Source organism: Chroicocephalus ridibundus, chromosome 19, assembly GCF_963924245.1.
Source record: "Chroicocephalus ridibundus chromosome 19, bChrRid1.1, whole genome shotgun sequence".
Taxonomy (NCBI): Eukaryota; Metazoa; Chordata; class Aves; order Charadriiformes; family Laridae; genus Chroicocephalus; species Chroicocephalus ridibundus.
In genome coordinates, this window is record NC_086302.1 from 5,997,392 (window position 1) to 6,017,393 (window position 20,002).

The 20,002-nt window shown below is 50.5% G+C and overlaps 1 protein-coding gene across 1 annotated transcript; it reads right to left on the minus strand.

The window, feature by feature from the left end:
- Window positions 1-3,878: 3,878 nt before the first annotated feature.
- On the minus strand, window positions 3,879-16,904 carry SRSF4 (serine and arginine rich splicing factor 4). Its single transcript, XM_063355805.1, has 6 exons — window positions 16,779-16,904; window positions 9,537-9,679; window positions 8,511-8,623; window positions 6,485-6,699; window positions 5,528-5,611; window positions 3,879-5,347 (listed from the first exon to the last, which is right to left on the minus strand). Exons 1-6 carry the CDS (start codon window positions 16,883-16,885, stop codon window positions 4,564-4,566), a joined length of 1,446 nt encoding a protein of 481 aa, XP_063211875.1. The 5' UTR covers window positions 16,886-16,904; the 3' UTR covers window positions 3,879-4,563.
- Window positions 16,905-20,002: the final 3,098 nt, after the last annotated feature.

The following is a 20,002-nucleotide window of genomic DNA, read 5'->3' on the forward strand; positions in this document are numbered from 1 at the left end:
GGCAGGCACAGGAATGCAACTGGGTACTGGGATGGCGATGAACTGGGATGGGGTGGGCACTGGGACAGACAGGCACTGGGGTGGGAATGAACTGGGACAGAGAGGCACTGGGATGAGGCAGGCACTGGAACAGGGAGGCACTGGGAGCGGGATGAACTGGGATGGGGCTGACACTGGGACAGGGATGAACTGGGACAGGCAGGCACTGGAATGCAACTGGGTACTGGGATGGGGATGAACTGGGACAGGGCTGGCAGTTGGACAGGAGGCACTGGGACAGGCAGGCACTGGGATGGGGAAGTATCGGGACAGGCAGGTACTGGGATGGCTGGCAGCAGGACAAGTGGGCACGGGAACGAAGCTGACACTGGGACGGGGCTGATACTGGAATGGAGATGAACTGGGACGGGGCTGGCATGGGGACAGAGTGGCACTGGGACAGGCAGGCACTGGGATGAGGCAGGCACTGGGAGCAGGATGAACTGGGATGGGGCTGACAGTGGGATGAGGATGAACTGGGACAGGGAGGCACTGGAATGGGGATGAACTGGGACAGGGCTGGGTGCTGGGACAGGGACGAACTGCGACGGGACCAGTGGCAATGGTGTGTCCCAGGGGGCAGAGCCCGGCGCTGCTCTCCCTGAGTGGCCGGGGATGGTGCCTGGGCGTATCCCTGGGCCTTGAGGCACATTACGGAGATTTGGGAAATGGGAATTGCTTTTCCTGCCAGCACCCAGTGGCTCCCAACCGCAACCGGCTGCTCCATCGCCGTGGTAAACATCAAATATTTCCCCCTCTTCTCTGCGTTTGTTAAATTTATTTTTCTTCTTATCTGAGAACGTTATTTTCCTTTGTATTTGAATTTTGAAACAATAAAAGAACTGGCAGTAGGGTTTTTTTAACAATGCTTTAGGGGGTTTTTTGCCATGGTAAGCGAGGAAGAAGGACGAGCGGGCCCCAAGCTGGGACAACTTAAATGGAACGGGATTCCACGAAAATAATAAATGAGATTTGAAATGGCTCATTTGAAATATGCATCGTAATATTCTCCATCCCTTGAGTAAGGCACATAAAATACTCGTCCTTAAAATTAGACAGAAAACAAATACATTTCTCACCTCGTCTCCGTCGGCAGGTCCCAGCTGAAACCCCGACTCTGCCCCGGCTCCTGGCCGGCAGCGGGTCCCCGCTGGGGCCAGGTTCACTGGCCAGGGCCAGCGAGGAGCCCCAAGAGTTACAAATAACTGAACTATCCATGGGTATTTAAACTCATATTTTGATTTTAACTGCAATAATCTAATTTTTGATGAGAGATATCCCTATTTTGGGGCTTCTCGCCCTTTTATTCCCCTGCTTTGACCTTTATTTTCCCTGCCCCGTGGCAGCCGCAGGAATTCCCCCTTTCCCTGCCCAGAGCTCAGGGACAGGCTGCGTTTCCCCTCTGAGACGGGTCTCCCCACCCCAAACCAGATTGTAGGACTCTCTTTTCGGCGCAGCTGGGCGGAGATCTCCATCCTAAAGCTGGATTCTCTCTTGTATTTAATTATTCAAGCCCACCCAGTGCCACCCCCTGCCCTGGGCAGGGACACCTCCCACCAGCCCAGGTTGCTCCAAGCCCCGTCCAACCTGGCCTTGAACCCCTCCAGGGATGGGGCAGCCACAGCTTCTCCGGGCAACCTGGGCCAGGGGCTCACCGCCCTCACAGCCAAGAATTTCTTCCCAAGATCTCATCTAAATCTTCCCCCTTTCAGTGTAAAACCCTTCCCCCTCGTCCCATGGCTCCCCTCCCTGCTCCAGAGTCCCTCCCCAGCTTTCCTGGAGCCCCTTTAGGGACTGGAAGGGGCTGGAAGGTCTCCCCGGAGCCTTCTCTTCTCCAGGCTGAACCCCCCCAGCTCTCTCAGCCTTCATCATTTACATGTTTTCTTAAAGGCGTTTTTAAGCTAATTACCCCCTATTAGCAAACATCTTGCCCAGCCTGGTTTGTTTCTGTACTAAGATTAAGTGGCAAAAGGGATTAGAAATGTTATTATGAGAGCCTAAGATGTTAAAGCACTAAATATATAGGGCTGAAAAAGGCTTTTCCTTCTAAAGAAATGAAATATCGCTTCGGCAGAGCGTTCTCGGGCTGCTGTAGCAATATGACATTTGATAAAGTCTGAGCCGCTCACCAAGCCCTGACCCTTCTTAAACTCTACGGAAATATTTTGTGTTAAAAGCAACTCTTATCATCTATCGCCCTTTCATCTTTTTAATACGGCCGTACAAGTTGCAAATGATCAAATTATCAGGAATTACTTGCAGCTATGAAGTTAACATCTAGCTGCGAGAACTGCTGTTTCAAGTAGTGCCAGCAGTTTGAAATTTGCTGAAGAAAAGTTTTTGATAAAGCCATAACTTAACTTCCCCCCACCACCACCGTTTTTCCCCCCCCAGATGGAGTAAGAACTCACAAAATATGTTTTGCCTTTTTTTTTCCGGAGCGCCAGGGCAGGCAGAGCAGGGTGCTGGGGACGGCAGTTCTCCATTCAAAGCCACCCGTGGCACAGAAGAACTTGCGGAAAGTTCAGTTGGAGCAATCTGCTAATGGCCCAAGTCTAAAATTGGGATATTTTTCAGGAACATCTACAAAACTCCTGCTGGCAGCTGCCTTCCCTCCTCTCCACATGTGCAGGGATGCTGGGGACACGCCGGCAGAGCAAACCCCACTGCTCCCGGTGTTTCCAAGCCCGGAGCTCCCCAAAACCACGTCCTGAGCTGTTTTTAAAGGTACGCCCCCAAGCACAGGTGATTTATTAGGGAGAAAAACTCCTGGAAAACCTGCTGAGAAGAGACAAGACGAGGCTCCAACCCCAACTCCCAGTACCCAGGAGAGAAGCCGGACTGGGAAAGCGAGCGGGAGGGGATTTCAGTCAGATGGCAGAGACCGCCTGGAGACTGGGGATTTGGAGCAGACGGGGGTTCTGTAGAGCAGCTCCCCTCCGGGGAAGGGCCATACACGAACCCAACCTTCAACCCATCATTGGAAATCCCCAAACTAGAATTCCTCCCACATTCTGGGGGGACATTAAGCCAAACGCTGGCTGCCGCGCAGCGCCCGGAGTGAAGGCTGGGTCGTGCTGTCGCAGGCTGTAACGTCCCCCTTAGACTGAGACCTTCCTGTTGCTACGAAGTCGTGGCTCATGACCAAAACCCCAAACTCACGCTCAGAGATCACAAAATGAAAGAAGAACCAGAAGGAAGCAGCTGGGATGGCTTCGCCTTCTCCCGCTGTGTGCGCTAGGCCAGAAAAGCACCTGTAAAAGCATCGCGCTTCTTTCCCCTTCGTTTCCCAAAGGTACCGACCGGGAGAAAGGCCGACGGTGTGAAAGAGGAAAGAATTGAGCTGGTGATGTACAGAATAAAGCAAAAAGCAGAAGAGCACGCTCTCTGCGCCAGCCACACTCACCTCCAGGAGCAGCCGTACAATGCCTAAAACGTTGTGGGACAAACAATGATTTCAGATGACTCAAGTCGAGCGAGTTACGTGGGTGAAAAACCTTCTTTCCTGTACGATGGAAGCTGAAACCACGTTTCACGGGTACCGACAGCGGGGAAACAGGCTTGTCACCTCCAGTATCGCTTCTGCTTCATTTTCCTGTTTTCTTCTTCAATGTTAAAGCTCCAAACACCACAATAAACCCAAACAACGCAGTAAGTGTTTCGAGAGAAACGAGTTATTTTAACTGGATTGTATTCGAGCGTCGTGATTACATTTAATATTAAGTGGCTTTCTATGCCAAGAGCCCGCTCTCTGCGAGGAACTCCTCTGCAAACGCAAGCTCACACCCGTGGATATTAAACCAGCGACAGTCACAACACAACTTCACGGAACCACCACCAAATGTCCTCAAGCAAAAATAGTCTTTATTCAAATTTCATGGAAACAGGAATCACCGTACTTTGCAAGACAGGGAAAAATAAAATAAAAAAATTTAATATAAAACAAGGATATTGTCACAATACCAGAATATGGAACTATACTTGTTTTCCCTATGGATTACTGCAAGTACCTATTATTATTTTTTATTTTTTTTTTCCTTTTGACTGTGCTATTCACAACTTTGTTAAGTCCAAAAAATATGAAACAAAAATAGTATGAAACTCAAAAGACTTAGCACTTCCACTAAATGGCATACATCGAAGGGCATCAAATTCAAGGGCAAAGACTGCGGAAGCCGTCGTACCTACCTACCAGTCATCACTGCAACCCCAGGAACCCACCAAGGCGCAGTGCTCGGTCTCTGCAAGGCTCTTCCCGGAAAACAGGGCAGTTTTGGTGCTCTCGGAAGAGTTCAGCTTTAAAGAGCGCCGTTCTCAAGGGTAGAAAATGAGCTGAGCAGCCTCGCGCCAGCGAGCGTCGCAGGGAGGGAGCACGGCGGTTAACAAGGAGGACAGACAATACCATCAGGGTTGTTAAAAATGTACAGCATCGACATGTTTTCTACTTCAACCACTTGTGCTACAACTACTAAACATGTACAAAAAAAGACTTTTGGGACTGTTCCAAGTGTGGTTGCAGCAAGGTTAGGATCTGGAGCGAGACCTTGACCGCGATCGGGAGTGTGACCTAGAGGCAGACCTAGACCTAGACTTGGACCGGGACCTAGGCTTCGAAACGGATTTAGACCTGGAACGAGAATCTGATTTGACATTTGGTTTTGACTTGGAAATGGACCTAGACCTGGAGCGAGACACCCGCCGCGCGGCTGCGTCCTCGCCCTCACCTTTTGCTTCCTTTTTGTCAGAATCTGGTTTCAGGTGCTCCTTGTCTTTGGAGGCTGACCTGGACCGCTCGCGGCTGTCCTTCCTTTTCTTCTTGCTACTCGGTTTGCTGTCTCGCTTGCTGCGCCTCTTGCTTTTCTCGCTCTTGCTGCGGCTCCTGCTTCTACTCCTGCTCTCATCCCTGCTTCTTTTCCTACTTTTCCTTTTATCCTTACTGCGGCTCCTGCTCCTGCTCTCATCCCTGCTCTTGCTCCTGCTCCTAGCCTTGCTAATGCTCTTCTCCCTGTCTTTGCTTCTACTCTTCTCCTTGCTCCGACTCCTCATGCTCTCCCTCGTCTCTCCCCTGTCCTTACTCCCACTCCTGCTCCTACTCTTTTCCTTGCTGCAGCTCCTGCTCTTTGCTTTCTCATCGCTGTTATGGAGAGCGCCCTCAGATTTATCTTTACTTTTGTTTCGGGATTTCTCTGCGCTCCTGCTGCGGCTCCTACTTTTATCCTCTTTACTTGGAGTCCTGCTTTTCTCTTTTTGGCCTCTGCTACGGCTCTTGCTTCGACTACGGCTCTTGCTTCTGGAACGGGACACAGACCTGAAAGCGCAAAGGCAACAGACAGCTCCACTTTAGTGTGGCTTGGATTTGACTAGCGCTTAAATAGCGTGCATAATATGGTAGGGAAAAGAAAAACAGTCAGTGTTCCTACTGCAAATTTAGGATGATGCTTCTCATTTAAGTAAGCAAGCCCCCGTTTCTTCCAGCACAAAGACATACCTGGATCTTGATCTACTCTTGGAGCGACTACTACTGGCACTGCGGCTCCTGCTCTTATGAGAATGTCTGCTTCGAGAGCGAGACCTGGAACAAAATCAAGCAGGTTAATGTTAGCATGAGCCCACGGAGAGCTTGCGATCCCCTGGTCCCCTGTGGGTAAAACCCTGCAGTATTAAAGCACCTTTCAAGCAGCCGAATGGTGAGAGCGTTACACAATAAAGTTACAGAGAACCCTTCTCCCACTGCTCATCCCCTGCTGCCGTGTCTGGAGGTGAGCAAGGTTCCTCATCTGGAAGAAAATACGCAGCCTTACTCAAGACAAGGAAGCGAGAATCCCTTTCGCGATCGAGTCAGAGTTTGAATACGGTGAGACACCAGGATAAAGCTTTGGCGTCAGGCTTTGATTCCCTAAGCAAGCTGCTCTACGAACAGTAGAAGTTTGCCTGAGCTTTCTTGCAACAACAAATTCTACCCCAGAATGGAAAGGGGGAAGTACTTGGTGTTGCGTGTTGAAGCAGCTCTCTCCATCATACAACAAAAGCAGCAAATCTCTAAGAAACGGGGAACGGGTGGGGGTTTCCAAGCTGGGAAAGAACTGCTAGTCCTGGTGGCTATAGCAGAACACGGTGTTCGGAGCCAAAGCGTTAAAGGCACCTTCTGTTTCATTCTGTAGGAGCAGCTCCACCTGCCTCGCAGCCGGCTCCTGCAGGACAGCAAGGACTCCGGGCTCGACGCAGTCGGGGAAGAACGGCAGCACGCTCCGGGTGTCCAGCTGGTACATACACACCTCCACCAAGGAATACACCTCATTTCCCTTGGTTACTGCCAGGTAACTAATAAATTCTCAATACCTTGATTTATTGAGAGCTCTGAGCTCTTCCCAAGGGGTTTTGGAACCTGCTGTATATTCACGTAATTGCGGCTAGATTCAGCCTGAGCTACATTAGAGACACATACCTCGAATGGCTTCGGCTTCTGGAGTAAGAGCGGCGCCGTCTTGATCCAGGTCTGTCTTCCACTAATCTAATCTTTCTGCCATTTACTTCTGTCCCGTCCAGCTTTTCAAGGGCTCTTTTCATGTCAGAATAGGATTTGAACTCAATCACACCTTCATTTTTCCTTCCTTTGTGTGCATCTGCATATGTCACCTCCCCTGCCTGACGCATATAATCCTAGAGGGAGAGGACAGAATAACCATTGCCTCGAATCCAGAGCCAGGCTTCCAGGCTGACCCTGCTCGTTTCTGCAACGATGCTCCCTTGGCCTCTTCTAGTCCCCGGCACGTCAGCAAGGGTTTTAACCAAACAGCAGTTGCAGGGCTAACGCCAAGGTTTCGGAGCAAGCCAAAGAACACGCCACCATTTCACAGAGTTTGCGTAATTAGAACCAAGGTGGTGCTGATAGTTTTGAGCCAAACGATAATGTAAAGTCTCCCATCTCGTTTAATATCAAATACGCTCTGGACTATGGTAAGTTTCAAATTACAAAAGCCATTCAAGAAATAAAGCGCTCGCTCTCCAACTCGTGTTTTCAGAAGTAACTGGGGAAAGGTGATAAACTTAAAGGTCGAATACGAAGAGGCAAGAAGACTACGGGCAAGCAGACGTCCCTTCATCCTCCACCTGGGTAACGCATCTCATTCTGCTGGAAGAGACCCCCACGCTCGTAAAAGCTCGATTTTTTCCCCCACTTCATGCTTCCCGGCTCCTCTGTCTCAGTTACTGACCACCTCTGTTTATTGGGGGCGGGGGGGGGGGAGGCCATTCTGCCCCGCTCCCAGCAAGCCCTCAGCCAGGGCCACCGTTCGGCCGCTGGGGACTGTGGCTGCAATGGAAACGGGGCACACGGCTCCGGTTCAGCCTGATTTCAAGCCAGCTACTCCCATCGTCAGTACACTGAAATGAAAGCTATTCCCCCCCCCTCCAAAAAAAGCGCAATGCATCCACTAGAGGATTAATCATGCCATGCTCTACTTACACTTTTTAATACCAGAAGCAAAGACAAGCTATTGACGGGGTGAAGCATTAACAACAAAAGACATTCGAAGAATCTCAGTACGTACCTGAACTAGTGTTACATATTCAATTACAGAGCAGTTTCTACTACGTCAAAAGTTTGTTTAGAACAAGTTTTACACATCCTTAAAAGAGAACCATAAAAGACAGCGTTCCTGTAAGAACAAGTGTTTTTAACCGTCGCTGCTAAGTTTGGTAAGGAAACATCACCGTTTTGCAGCTACTAGTGAAATTCTGCTCCCTGTCCTGCCTCGCCATCCACGATGCAGATAATCACGAGCCAACGTTTCACCTCCAGCACGAAGACACTGGGAGGTACTGAGGAGGTACTGGGGGCTACACGGTGTTACCCACTGCCAAGAATCCCCTTCCACTCCTTTGTACTTTGAGAAAATACTAGCTTTTGGCAGAGGTTTTGTGCGATTGCTCATTCGGCTCATCCTTTCCCTGAAACTCTCTTTAAAACAGCTTTACACGGGGTGGCAATTCTTCACAGAGACTGTGCGGGAACGATGCTATCGTTTCCAAATAGCTCTAACACCTTACGAGTCGATGAGTTAAACCCAAAGCGACAAGGGCGAACTCCTCCATCTCTAGCGAAGCCTACCACCGGCACGATTAAAGTCTGTTTTGACAAGGCTTAAGATGAGATAACGCACAGCTGTACGTGACGTTGGTTTGTGTTAAGGAATGAAGTTATAGTTATTCTCCCACCGTCCGGTGACACCAAATCTGCAGGTGCAACCCCCAGCGTGGCATTAATGATTTCATATATGCAAATACTCTTCCATATTGACTTCATGAGTGTATTAACTTCCAAAAGCTACTCGTATGCATACGAGCACACAGACTTATTAACAAGCTGGAGTCCAGAACACAGGCGTATACCATTTTTCCTTGTTGGAAAGCTAACTTTTTTACCCTTTGTGCTCTTTACTAGAGAGAGGGTAAAGAAAGGGGCCCCATACCTTAAGATCTTGCCAACTGCAGCGGCTTGACAAATTTTCCACAATCAATCTGTATTCTGTACGGGTAGGAGGACCGTACTTATCTCTTCCGCTTCTTCTATAACCATATCCACCTTTAGGAGGTGACAAGCAGACAGCAGTACTTCAACTAGGGAAATGGAGCGCTCGCTCTACATCCCCGCCGCAAACTCTTCTGCCCCGTATGATCGCAAACACGTTAACGAAAGCCGCCCACCCGCTAGTCTAAATTACATCCCCCTCGTATAAAACGTTACAAATAGCCAAAGCATTAAAAAAAATAAATAAAATATTTTACTACAAGCACATAATTAAAACAACGCACGTAATTATAATTAGGCTAAAATTAACATGCAATTAAGCTTATTTTTAAAAATAACAGTTTGCAAGAAGAAACCGAATCAAGGCGGTTGACTAATGTTACTTACTTAAAGGTTTTCTGAATATCTGACATGAATAAAGCTTTTCAGGCACCTATTTCAGATTAATCTCATCTGTCTCTAACCCTTGGGGTCCTCACCACCCAGGTCTAATGGGAAAAGGTTGCGGTCGTCACATGGCTTCCTTTTTTTTTGGGTCAGCCAAGGGCCACAAAGGTCAAAGAGCCACTCATGGAAAGGTAACCCAAGGTCAGCAAATGGAACGGGCAGTCATCTTAGCCTCAAAGGACTCTTTTAATTAAAACATTGAGGTCTTTGTTAAAGTCTAGGGTTAAACATCACATTGCACATCAACCATTCAAATAGTTAAATGAAATGATAATAATAATAATAAAAATGGTACAAGAAACTGTGTTTATTAATTTATCAATTAAAATAGTTTAATACAACAAACAAGTTAATAAATATTCAGATTAACAGTTACATTTACAGTTACAGAACACTATTCACAACTTCGTATCATTTTCTTTTAAAATTACTTCTTTTTTTTTTTAGGAAAAAAAAAAAAAAGAGCAAAAAATGTTTTATTTAAAATAAGTCATGGATACAAATGCATGTTAGTGCTTACTGCGTCCAGAACCGTAACTGCTGTCACGACGTGGGCCTCTGGCATGCTCAACGATCACTCTCTCCCCACAAAGATCTTTACCGTTGAGCTCATAAACGGCATCATCCGCATCTCGCAGATCATCAAACTCCACGAAGCCGTACCTAGAGCGGGGGAGAGGGAAAGAATCACTCGGAAAGAACTGAAGCCCAGGTACCTGTGCTCAGAGACAACATCCCACGGCGGGGATGAAGAGCGCCCGAAGCGCGCGGGTCTCTCTGCATGCTGTCCTCTTGAGGAACATCGGTTGCAACCTCCTGAAGGCCACCGAAGGATTCAAGGCCATAAGCACTACCCACTCAATGCTGCACCGCATTCAATAATTCACGAAATTTGCCCAACAGCAGCGAGGCTGACATTGCATTTGACAGACGTTGCAGTACGTAAGTGCCACGGATTAGGATTTATCCCCATTTTTGAAGATTCCTGGGTTCGTTCCTGGCTCTATTAGGAAGCTACCTTAATTCCTGCACTTCAAATGGAAATATCCGTTCATCTCTGTGAACACAAACGGTCTGTACATCCTGCATGAAGGTCTAACAGGAAATAAAACACGAAGGCAGGTCAGGAAAAGGGATTTGGTTTTAATCAGACTCATTTTACTCTTGTCTGTGGACAGTACTGACTGTTTGAATACGAAAAGGAATGTGCTCATGCAACAGGGCAGATCTTCCACCTGCTGAGGTACCTGCAGCTTCCCATGTACTGCTGAGGAAGTGTTTCATGCCCACTGTATTTCCAATATCCTAGCGTTTTAAGAGAGCATGGGGAGTCCAAACCTCGTTCAGGGACTTAAGAAAATGCAGCAACAATAATGAGGAACAATCCTCTGGGCAAACGAGGAGCCCATCTGCGGCCAGGAGGCCTTGGAAAGGCAGCGCAGGGTGCACGGCCAGCGAACAGGCAAAGTTTTGTGTTGGAAAACATCTGCCGCACCAGTCTTGCTCACGACGTGGAAGTCATGGGCAGATCAAGCACAAGAGGAAGGATACAAATTGAAAAAAAAAAAAAATATATAATGCTTCATTTCAACATTCAAATGAACATTTTAGCATCGGTTTCTTATTACCAAAAATGAACACAATACAGAGACCAAAGCTCGTGGACCACTGCTTGCCTGAAAAGCTGAAGTCAGTGCTCTCAGCTTCATCTTCAGGGGTGGCACAGACATCGCTGCCAACATCAGGCTGCTGCAAGTGCCCAACCCCTGTTGGCCACAGGTCCCCAAAGACTGAGCGTAGGGTTTTTAAATAATTTCTTACAGCTGGTGCTCAGGGACAAACCAGTGACTTGCTTACGGTTGCAGAGCAAACTCACAGCAGCACTGAAGCAAAACTCAAGCCGCCAGTTTCCATTATGACAAGATGGAACACCTATTAAACGCTGATTTTTACAAGGGCGTGTACTGATAGGATGAGGGGGAACAGCTTCAAACTGAAAGAGGGGAGATTTAGATGAGATATTGGGAAGAAATTCTTGGCTGTGAGGGCGGTGAGCCCCTGGCCCAGGTTGCCCAGAGAAGCTGTGGCTGCCCCATCCCTGGAGGGGTTCAAGGCCAGGTTGGCCGGGGCTTGGAGCAACCTGGGCTGCTGGGAGGTGTCCGTGCCCACGCCATGGAACTAGATGACCTTTAAGGTCCCTTCTAACCCGAACCATTCTGTGATTCTATGATTCTATTTCAAAAACCAACATTGTGCAGATGCCCATTATGCCAACGGGGCAGGGGAAGAAGACAAAAAGCACCCGAGGGCTGTCTATCAGAGTTCAGTTTCTACCTGCCGCTGAAATGGCTTCTCCTTCAGCCACCCGCCAAGCCCAGATCCAGGCTCCAGAGCCCCCCAGGAACAGCCGCGACACTGCAGCCCCCCCCGCAAAGCTGAGAACATCCCCAGCTGCTGTAGGCAAACACATAATCCTGAACTCGGGTCTCAACACGCCAAGGGGGGAAATTATTGCGAGTGCTGGTGGTTTAAATAATCCAGAAGAACAAACCCCTGCTAACAAAATGCTGGCCTCTTTGAGGTTGCTTAATTTTTTTAAGCTTTCTCACTACCTCCCCCCCAAGCACGGCGCTACCAGCAGCTACAGCTTTGCTGCTTATTAACCTGTATTAATCTGTGTGAACCAAATACTTCAGAATGACTCCAAACTCCACAAATAAGGCAGCTGCTTTCTCATGCAAGTGCTGTAGTTCCATGGAAGAAACAAGCGTGATTGACTTGTAACAATTGAAACAATCACAGTCATTATAAAAGCATTCAAATCGCAACTTTCTTCCCTTCGATTCCAAAAATAGAGCAAGCGAGCTCAAACGTTTCAACGAGATCTCACCCTAAAAGCAATTACTCACAAGGTGAAGTGCCTGGTACGCGCCAGCACTTTCCAGAGAATAAACGCACCGACATTTGAAGCTAGAATAGCAGAGGAGTATCTGAATTCAATCAGAGCCCAGTATAGAACTTGTTCTTCCCAGAAGTGCCCCCAGAAGTTGCCTGGGGGGCACTGGGTCACCCGTAGCACACACAGACACTTGGCCTCCCACGGGAGTTTGCCCCAAAACACTCTCGAGAAGGTCCAACATCGAGACAACTCAGTCCGGCCAAACCGTGCATAAGACATTCAGCCCCGGAATAAGATACTAAAGCAAAAGTTACAAGAAGAAACTTCTGATTTCTCTTTTTAAGACAGACAAGCAAGCTCGCACACACCTTGACATTACTTGCTTTTAAAGAATACTAAAAATCATACCCCACATCACTCATAAATGGAAGCAATACCAATCCACCTGTTAAACATGTATAATATTGCACCGCGTGATCTGAAACCCATGAATCAAAACCCTTCAGAAGCAGTTTTACACCACGGAAAGCCACAACTGCTGACACAGCCTTAACTACAGCAATCTGAACCTGCTGTTATATGACAGCAGTGCAAGTAAATCTTCTTTAAAATGTCTACTGTTAGTACTTCATACGTGGCATAAACTACTTACTAAAAATGTCAATGCAATTTACTTCAGCTAATGCGAAGCTACACCATTTTCTGTTCATGTATCAAAAAAAAAAAAAAAAAAGGAAAAAGCTACAGGAGCATGTCCTTATCCCAAGCAATTCCAGCAGACGGAGCCTCCTAAGAGGTGGGGTTTTTGTTTGTTAAATCCGAAGTGAAAGGAAAAAAATGTGATTTTTCTAAAATTGCTTAATAACTGAAATAAAAAAGCAGGACCTCATCTTTCTCCTCCTCTCAGCTTTCGAAGCCTGCTGGTTCCGCACCCTCCTCTCCACTCCGGCCCACCACAAGGCCCACCGCTACGGCATTCCCCAGGCGCCAATTTTCTCCCACTACTCATCAACGGCCGGTGCTGGAGATGTTGTGGAGCCCAAAAGCACGAGTCCCACGCGCCGAGCAGGACCTCAAAGCTGCTGTCCCCGCCCTTTGCCAACACTGGCTCGAAATCCATGAGGTTTAGAAGGGCAGCATCCACCTGAGCTGATGGATTCAGCAGCTGCTTTCCAGGTTCCCAACAAAGAGAGACTGGCTCAACTCTCTCCCCGCTCTCCTCTCCGCTAATCGAGTCGATGGTTTGGCAGCTTTCTGAATTTCAAATTACACAATCGCTTCTCCTGGACCGACGTGCTCAAAATGAGCTCACTGCACCTCATCGTTCCTCCATCATCTCCGGACGAGCGAGGTCAGGGCAACGCAGGGACACGAGGAGCCGCAGAGGAGGAGGCGGACGATAAGCTGATTCCTGGCTTCAGCTGCGTTTGGAATAAGGATTGTGATGTGTCCAGCCCTAAAAAACACTCCTGAAAGTTAACTTGTAGGCAGCTCCCTGGAGCTCTACACTTGCCCGCTCCGTAGCCGGGGAGGGGAAAGGCAGAGCCTTATCAAGGAAAAGCATCTTCAGGACAAATCAAAACACTCATTTAAATGAGTTGCTGAAGTTACAACCTCGGTAAATATCTGAATTTCGATACTTAAACTATTTAAATGTAATTTAAGATTTGGGAAGGATTCTTTTAAGTTTCTGCACTGCTGACAAAAATCACTGAGAATCCCTGGTCTTCTACCACAACGGAACACCTGCAAGCAAAAAGAAATTAAAATCTCACCTTATTCAGCCTTCTATTAACAAAGGAAGAAAATAATCCACAAATCCGCTGGAATTAAAAACCAATTTATTAGATGGCCACCTTACCGTCATCTAGGTGTACTGGGTATCAATACGCTGTGACACCAGTTTGATTTTTTTTTTTTTTTTTTTTTAATACCAATTGTTCTAATTTAAGTTAACGGGCATTAAATATTTTGGTGGGGAGGGTGCAGGGAAATCAAATCACTTCTCTTCGGGCCACAAATTTGCACCTAGCTGGATGAAAGAAACTGAAGTTTGAAGCTTTTATTTTTGATCCGTGCTCCTCAACCTGCTGGAGAAGTTACATCCCTCTGTCTTGCAGCTATTTTTGAGGATGAAGCCGTGAATTTGGCAAAGCTGGCCAGGCTGATGGAGGGCAGGTAAGTACACAGGTACAACTATTTTTTCGCCTAGCGAGATTGCAGATTGGTTTCCCCCCCTCAATGAGAGCAGCTCTTAAAGTTATTACAGCTGGCTTTTAGCAAGATATAAAAAAAAAAAAAAAAAAGCAGGCTGAAAAGTCCAATTTTCTGGTCACTTAGTACATAAACTACTGCCAGGCACAGCTCCGGTTGTCAAGGCAGTTCTGAGTAGGAAAAAAAGAAGATGAAAACTATGAGGATACAATTAGAAACTGCAAGTTGGAACAGAGAATGCTCCAGAAACTGGATTTTTATTTTCCCTATTCTTCTGCCAGGTAAACATGGCTTTAAAGCCTTGGAATTGCAAGCTTAAATTACAATTAGCAGCGAGCGAGCCCCAGCTAAGCTTGGAGGACTCCGCTGTATCACGTTGCGGTTTCATCCTCTTGCTCAAGCATTTCAGCTTAACTGCTCAAACGCCGAGCGGCTCCTCTCCTGCCGGCTGAGCACCCGAGCTAGCCCACACGTTTCCAAAAGAAAACTCAAAAGAATCTCTCCAGTCAAACTCACCGTGCGGTAATTTTTAATCGTTTGCTAAGCGCTCCTAAAAATAAACGGCCGCGAAAGGATCGGAGAGGGAACGAAGCAAAACGGCGGAGTCAGCCAGCAAAAGCGCGGCGCGAGGCTGTCCCAAGGCGAGAGACACAGAATCTGATAGCTCAAGTACAATTTTTGTCAAACTGGAATTTAACGACAAAGCAACAGCAGCCTGCTGAAAGGACTTCGGACTACGCAACTGAAAAAGGAATTAAATCGTTGAGTTAATCCCAGAAATACAGAGTGAGCTCTATCTAACCCACAGCCGAAGCAACCCGCTCCAGAAGCGGCAAAAAGCAAAGTGAATGACAACTCCATTACATTAAATTTCCTGGATTTTGTCCCCGTTATCTGCAACTTTTGAACTCTGTCTCCCCCAAGTGAAGTTATGAAAATGACTTTAGCTCTGGAATAAAACGGATCGCATACAGAACACCTGAATTTTAGACACGGGCAGGCTGTGCCCTCCTCCCGTCTGTACCTGTTACCATTCACACTTAAAATGCCACAATTTTGGGCTGCTCAAGCACACGCATAATTCAGCTCCTGCGCCCACACCACCTCCCACAGCCGATTTCTGATCGTAGGGCCGGGCCGTGGGAGATATTTTTCAATAAAGCACGAAGACGAGTCCGTCAGCCACGTAACTCGGGAGTTCTACAGCTGCCAAGAAAGTTTGGGATTTCTTCCAACATCTGTCTACGAAACAGAAATATTTAATTTGGAGGCTTTAATCAGCAACAGGAAAACAGACACCCCCCCAAAAAAACCCCACGTTTTGAAGGATACACAAAACACTGTGCTCTGGAAAACAGAGAACGCAAATATTTCAGGTATGGGCGGGCAATCTTCAGCATCACCTGAAGCTGTGTTGGTGAAAACACCGACACGTGCACACTCGTTTGTTTTAATAACGGCTTTTATTCATCATATAAACCTCTTACATGTCCACCTACCAGTACAACCAGTCTTTAAAGTTAATGAGCTTTTTTTTTTTTTTTTTTTTTTTTTTTAAAGCTCAAGGACTAACTTTTACAAGAGATTCCTCATCTCAGCCTCTAAAGCGAAAATAGTAATTGGCTCTCCTGGCTAACGACAATAAAATCCATATTCCACTCAGGCTTCCTCAGCAAGACTCCAAGGTGGGTCTCTGGCTTTGAGTGTTGGGGTGGGGGGAGCAAAACCCCACCAAAAATAGCAATTTGTTTTCTCTTGAAAAAAAAAAGCCCCCCTGGAGTGCCTTGGGACAGCGCTGGGGATGGCGGGCAGGGGGGAAGGACAGGATCTGGCCCCTGGGGTGCAGCAAGGGCTCAGCTGCTGCAACAGCACAGAGCAGGGTAAGGGGGCTTTGGGGGGGTCGGGGGGGCAGGACCCTAAATGCCCCTTCCTGGGGTAGGGGGTAGCCTGGGGGCTCTGAGAACAGACCCCTACTGCTGACACAGGGCCTGCAAAGGGGCATCTCTGCCCCCCCAAGGGTTTGGGTATTTTTTGGGGGGGTGTGGGGTGCCCTTGGGGGCTCACCCTGGGGCATGGTGGGGCCTGGGGGACCCCTCAGGGGACACACCCCCCCCCCTTACAGAGTGGGGCAGGAACACAGGTATCTGTCCCCCCCACCCCCCCAGCACCCCCATGACTGAAGCAGGGACCCAGGCCTTCTGCCGCCCCCCCCGCCTCCACCCCCAGGGGACCCAGGCATCCTGCCCCCCCCTTGCCATAGAGGCCCAGGCGTCCTGTCCCCCCGTTTCCATGGGAACCCCGCCGTCCTCTCCCTCCGGGGGGACCCAGCCGTCCTGCCCCCCCTACCATAGAGGCCCAGGAGTGTGTGTGTCCCCCCCGTTGCCATGGGAACCCAGGCGTTTCTCCTCCCCACCCCCCCCCGTTACCACAGAGGCCCAGGCGCCCTGTCCGCCCCCTCGGGGGTACCCAGCCATCCTACCCCCCGCTTCCCATAGCGGCCCAGCCCTGTGTCCCCCCGCCTCCCCGTTGCCATGGGAACCCACGCGTCCCCCGTTCCCCCAGAGGCCCAGGCGCCCCGCCTGTCCCCCCCCCCCCAACCCCGTCCTGCCCGCCCCCGAGGGCCGCCGCCGCCGCCCGGGCCGCGCTCACCCGTTCTTAAGATCCACCTCCAGGATCTTGCCGTAGCCCTTGAAGAACCGCTCCACGTCCCGCTCCCGCGCCTGGTAGCTGAGGCGCCCGATGTAGACCCGCGGCATCGCGCCCGGCCCGGCCGGGGAGGGGAGGGGCGGAGCGGGGGGGGGGGCGGGGGGGGGGGGGGGCGGCCCGCGGGGGCGGGGCTGCACCGGCGGCGGAGCGCGCGCGCGGCGGGGGCGGGGCTGCACCGGCGGCGCGACGTCACGGCGCCGCGCGGGGAAAAGGGGAGCGATAAGAGCGGGGGGGGGGGTGGGGATACGTCACGGGAGGCCACGCCCCCCTCCGGGCCTCTTAAAGGGGCCGCGCCGCTGCGGGGCGTCCGCCGGGTGACAGCGGGGTGGTGGGGCCCACCATCCCCATGTCGGGGGGCAGGGGTGGGGGTGCCCCTTCCCCGTGGGGAGGGGACGTATCGGCCCCCCCTTTCCCCATACGCAGGGCACTAATGGGGGTCTCCCATGGGTGAGGGGGCTTGTGAAGTCCCCACTCGCCTGATATGCAGGGCATGGGTGGGGTCCCCATGGGTCTGGGGGCTTATGGGGACCCCCCTCCCCATATGCAGGGCAAGGATGAGGGTCCCCCACATGATGGGGGACTTGTAGGGGTCCCTTTTCCCCATGTGATGGGGGACCTGGGGGGGTCACCTTTCCCGATGTACGTGGAGATGATGAGGGTTCCCCTTCCCATGGGTCTGGGGGCTTATGGGGTTCCCCCTCCCCATATACAAGGCAGGGATGGGGGTCCTCCCTCCCCATATGACAGGGGACTTGTGCGGGTCCCCTTTCCCCAGGTACATGGCGATGATGGGGGTTCCCCTTCCCATAGGTCTGGGGGTTTATGGGGACCCCCCTCCCCATACGCAGGGCAGGGATGGGGGTTCCCCCTCCCCATGCGATGGGGAGCTTGTGGGGTCCCCCTTCCCCACATGCCGGGCACAGGTGGGGATCCCTCTTGTGCCAGGGTGCTCAGGGGGTCCCCTACATGGGGGGGGCTTGCGGGGTGCCCCCTTCCCAACACTGACGGGCTCCTCCTTCCCCAAACGCAGGCAGGGATGGGGGTCCCCCATCCCCACACCCCGGGGGGCTCAGGGGTCCCAGCCCTCTTTGGGGGCACCCCCCATCCCCGGCCGCACTTGGCCGTTCCTCGTTCCCACTAATAAGCAACAACATCCCTCTCGCAGAGCCCGAAATGCCATTTTGGGGACTTATTTTTATCGTTTCGGTCCACACGTCAGATGCCTAAATCCCACCAAGCCCCAGCACAGGCTCTCAGGAACATTTCAGCTTTAGCAGCCACCACCCCCCTAAAAAAACCCCTGCCATCATCCCCCCTCCCAAAAAAAAAAAAACCAATGCCGTGTATGTGCGATGCCAGCAGCTGGATTTCCAACCGCCGTCCCGCTCGTTTGACAAGCAGAGTTAAATTTAATTATTTATTCCTCCGTGCCCTGGTGTAGGAGTAAGCGCTCGGGAACATTTTGTGAAGAGAGTTCTCTGAAGCTTGTTAGATTTTATTGCCGAGTCAAATAAACAACGGGGATAAAAGCTTTGCATTAATTTTTCTGGTTTCTGTCATGCTTAACAGTGCTCTTAACGAGCACGAAGCCCTTTTCTGGCTTTCTTTTCCCCCAGTTTATTCGTTGATCAAGAAAGCGTTGGGGCACGCGAGGCTGCCTCCAACACCGGCGGACTTGCCGAGGGATAATAAAAATAAAAAATATTGGGGGTTCAGTAGCGACGGGAGATGCGGGCAAGGGCTTTATCAGGGATTATATTTTGTGGGCTTCTTGCTTTGCTCTTCCCTAAGGGAGGTGTGAGCGTGAGGGGTTACGGGGGGGGGGGGGGGGATAAAACGGCTTTAATACATCCAGGCAAATTTAGCTGCTAACGCGGATGATGAGTTTTAATTTCAAAGTGGTTTGCTCTTCCAAAAAGCAAAGGCAGTTGGCAGAGGAGCCCCCCTCCAACTTTGAGCAACGTCCCTGCCCTGCCACCCTTCTCCTCACCCCCCCGCACCCAGAAAATGCATAGAAATGAAGGTAGGATGCTGAACTCCCCCTTTTCACACCCCAAAAGCAGAGTTTTTGGGAGCGAGACTTTCCCTTGCAGCAGGAATTTTACGTATTGGTGTTTTCCTCCCCTCCGGGGAGGGAAATGTGCCGCTTGCGGCTCTTCCCTGCTGTCGGCAAACGTCCGCAGTGGAGCAGAGCAGCTGTTCCCTGCCCTTCACCGGCGATACTCAAAAAGTCCCTACGGGAAAGAAAAAATATTGCATCGACTCCGAAATTGCGGGATGCTCAGCTGGAAGATGGCATTGCACCCTGCTGCACCGTGGCCGTGCAAGAATGAACCGAAATCCTTGGTCTGAGCTGGTGCACCAGTTTATTCCAGTTGCAGGATGTATTTAGGCGACGTTTCACTTCTAAAGCCATCCTACAGAGCAGCACACGGAGCCTGCCGAAAGCCGAGAGCATCGCCTGGGTACAGGGACAGCCACCACAGAAGCAGCGCTGCTGAAATCACACAGCGGGGCTCATTCCAGCCAAGAGGGAACGGGCATTTCTGCATGGCGGGGAAGGGGAAAGAACTTCCCGTCTGGGCCACTCTGACGCCCAACGCTGCAGCCTTCCCCATCCCTCCCTGGGCACCAACTCCCGGGGCAACGGGACACAGCCCTGCCCTCGCAGGACACACCGAATGCAAATACAGTTGGAGTCGCTTCTGGGCTTAAAGCCAAGAATCGTAGAATGGTCGAGGTTGGAAGGGACCTTTCGGATCACCGAGTCCAACCATCACCCCAACACGGCCAAAGCCACCACTACCCCATGTCCCTCAGCACCACGTCTGCTCGGCTTCTAAATCCCTCCAGGGATGGCGACTCCACCACTGCCCTGGGCAGCCTCTTCCAACGCTTGACGACCCTTTCCGTGAAGAAATTTTTCCCAATATCCATCCTAAACCTCCCCTGGCGCAACTCGAGGCCGTTCCCTCTTGTCCCATCGCCTGTTCCTTGGGAGAAGAGCCCGACCCCCCCCTGGCTGCCCCCTCCTTTCAGGGAGCTGTAGAGAGCGAGAAGGTCTCCCCTTGGCCTCCTCTTCTCCAGGCTGAACACCCCCAGCTCCCTCAGCCGCTCCCCACCAGACTTGTGCTCCAGAGCCCTCACCAGCCCCGTTGCCCTTCTCT